This window comes from Arachis ipaensis, chromosome B09 (genome assembly GCF_000816755.2).
Source record: "Arachis ipaensis cultivar K30076 chromosome B09, Araip1.1, whole genome shotgun sequence".
Taxonomy (NCBI): Eukaryota; Viridiplantae; Streptophyta; class Magnoliopsida; order Fabales; family Fabaceae; genus Arachis; species Arachis ipaensis.
In genome coordinates, this window is record NC_029793.2 from 81,986,822 (window position 1) to 81,989,658 (window position 2,837).

The following is a 2,837-nucleotide window of genomic DNA, read 5'->3' on the forward strand; positions in this document are numbered from 1 at the left end:
AAAACAAATCTCTCCCTCTCTCCTGAATGATGTGTCCCCACATAAACTTTGATAAGGATTAGAGATTTATCTTATTTGCTTGAGCCTTGAATTTTCAGATGATTATCGGCTCTTTTGTGGTGACCTTGGTAATGAAGTGAATGACGATGTTCTTACCAAAGCATTTTCACGTTTCCCTTCCTTTAACATGGCACGGGTAAGTGGTTCTCCTATTTTGACTCCAAATTCTTGTATTTTCAGTAATGACTGGATTAGTGTGAGCATTTTCTATTTCGTCTTCAGATTTTTGTTTGAAGTGACAGAGTTGTTAATGGTTTTTGTACCTTAAGGTAGGTCTTGCTTCATAATTTACATTCGATTTGATATTCTTGTGATTAAATTGATATGATATCTTGTCATCTCCAGCTTTCATCGTCATTGCTCATTGTCCACAAATCAAAGTACAATTCAAATTTTTTAACGGTGACATAGTTTATGCTCTTAAATGCGAATAGTCAGTTCATTGGAAATTAGTGTTGCGACTTTTGCTTTCTACATTTCTTTTTGTTGATTTCCTTTTCTCATAAGATCTTAAAGTTAGTAAGATCCATGTTGACCGACTAGTATTTGTTACGAATAGTTAAGGTCAACATATAATATTCAATTGCTAGGTTCTATTTGATTTGCAACTTTGAGTTATAGTCAGTAGAAATTCAGAGAAGTTCATTGGATAACAGGAACATGGAATCTTCCACTGGGGTTTATAAGTTTAATTGCTTTTATTCAAAAACTTGAGATGTGTACATTCTTACCTATTTGGATTTTTTGGAGCAAGCTATTCACTGTCTCTTAAGTTTTAATCCAGTTTTTGGTCAAGGCTTCCCCTGTCTGGTAGATCTCTTGTGAACAATCAGTATATTATTAAGTTGGTGGAAATTCCAGATCCAAACCAACACCACCAACTTGGCAGATTGTTTAATATATGTATATAACTTTTTTAAGAAAAATTACAATTCGAGGGTTCAGGAAGTTTCAATATGATTTCAAATGTGGTTTTCTGATTAAGTATTTATTCATCATCATGTATCCTACTCATGATTTCTAATGCAATCTTTTGATTGAGGTTTGCTTGATCCGGTTTAGGTTGTCAGAGATAAACGGACTGGGAAAACAAAGGGCTATGGTTTTGTAAGCTTTGCCAGTCCTTCTGACCTTGCTGCTGCTCTTAAAGAAATGAATGGTCCGTAAGTTGCAGACTGTTTCTATGCATGTCTTCTCTCCACTTCTTATGTGTATTTTGCTGGTTTCTTTTACATCACTAACCCTTATGAAAAAACTGAAAATTAGATGATATATGGTTTTTCAGTTACATTATGTGACGTTTTAGTATATGCAGTATGGTATAACACTGCTATAAGGTATGCAATCATGACACTAATTAATTATGATGAAATAGGGGTTCGGTTTCTCCTAACAAGTGTCGATTTTTCTTTTTTGAAAATTTTGAAACTTCTAATATATTTAGTTTCTTATAAATGTGTAAACTATCATTTGTATCCACGAAAGTTAAAACCGTTGACATATCTATCCATAGAAGAAGGAAATTACCATTTGTACCCATGAAATATGGGTTCTACACAACAAAATTATCCAAACGCTAAAAAATTACCTAAAATTCCTAAATTACCCTTATCTTCACCACCACTTTTCTAATCTCAAATCCCACCACCACCCAAACTCTTCACCACCATTACCACCATCACCGTCACCACCACCGCTATCATCACCTCTACTACTCCCGGACTTGTTCCCAACCTTCATCTATTAGCTCAAAACTTCACCCCATCATGAAACACCCAGTTTAGCCAACTTAAGCAAGCCGGAGTTTGAATACACAAAACCTAGAGACCAGAGTTAGAATTCACAGCCTCAATTGGTGTAACAATGGTGGAGATATCCAATTTTCCATTAAACCCAGAGCCCGTAGAAGAAGAAACTCCGCAATCTCAGATGCAGAAATCTATTCCCGACCATAAAACCATATGAACAACCAAACCCGACTTCAAGTGCTTCATCCTCAACCTCACAATTCACTTTTCATTCATTCTAAGTTTCCGGTTCCTATTAAAATCCGTCGAAATCTACCACGCTCCACTCCCCTTCGACCGAATCGAATTCTTCTCGTTGCAACTTTGAGTCCAATCCCTTACTTCCCCTGCTGATTTTGAGCCATATTCGTCGGTGTCAAGACTTGGTCGGATCCTGGCGGTGAACATGGGAGTAAACAGCGAAGCGGCAGACAGAACCCCAGCGCGGCAGAGAGGGCAGTTTGTGTGGGAACGAAGCTAAGCATCGATGCAATCAACATGGAAGGTTTGTGAGCAAAGAGGCAAGGTTCGAACATAAACATCCTCTTCGAATTCGAAGCAGCAAATGGTATTGTCGCGGCTTGAAGATGAACGGCGAGAAGTGTCGTTGAGTTCGCTGGTGTATAGGGCAGCATAAAAGGAGAAAGGGATGGTTTTGATGGTGATGACGTTAGTGGTGGTGGTGGTTGGGGATGATAGTGGCAGTGAGGAAGGATTTGGGTGACTGGTACTGTGGAGTAAAAAGAGAAGTTAAAATTAGGTTATATTAGAGGGTATTTTGGGGATTTCAAATAATTTTTTAGGATTCGGGTAGTTTTGTTAGCAAAAGTCCATCTTTCATGGGTAGAAATAGTAGTTTTGCTTATTCGTAGGTAGATTTATCAGTGTTCTGAACTTTCATAGGTAGAAATGGTAGTTTACTCCTTATAAATTTAATCTTTTATCTTTTGGATGGAAGACTTCCTACTTTAAAAATAGGTACACACTTTT

General features: G+C 37.3%; 1 protein-coding gene across 1 annotated transcript in view; it reads left to right on the forward strand.

Annotated features, from left to right (window-relative positions):
• LOC107618484 (RNA-binding protein 42-like) overlaps positions 1-2,837 on the forward strand; it is a 6,549-nt gene that overhangs the window by 3,114 nt on the left and 598 nt on the right. Inside the window, 2 exon segments of the mRNA XM_016320578.2 lie at positions 99-196; positions 1,123-1,219. Of these exon segments, the coding sequence (XP_016176064.2) occupies positions 99-196; positions 1,123-1,219 (195 nt within the window).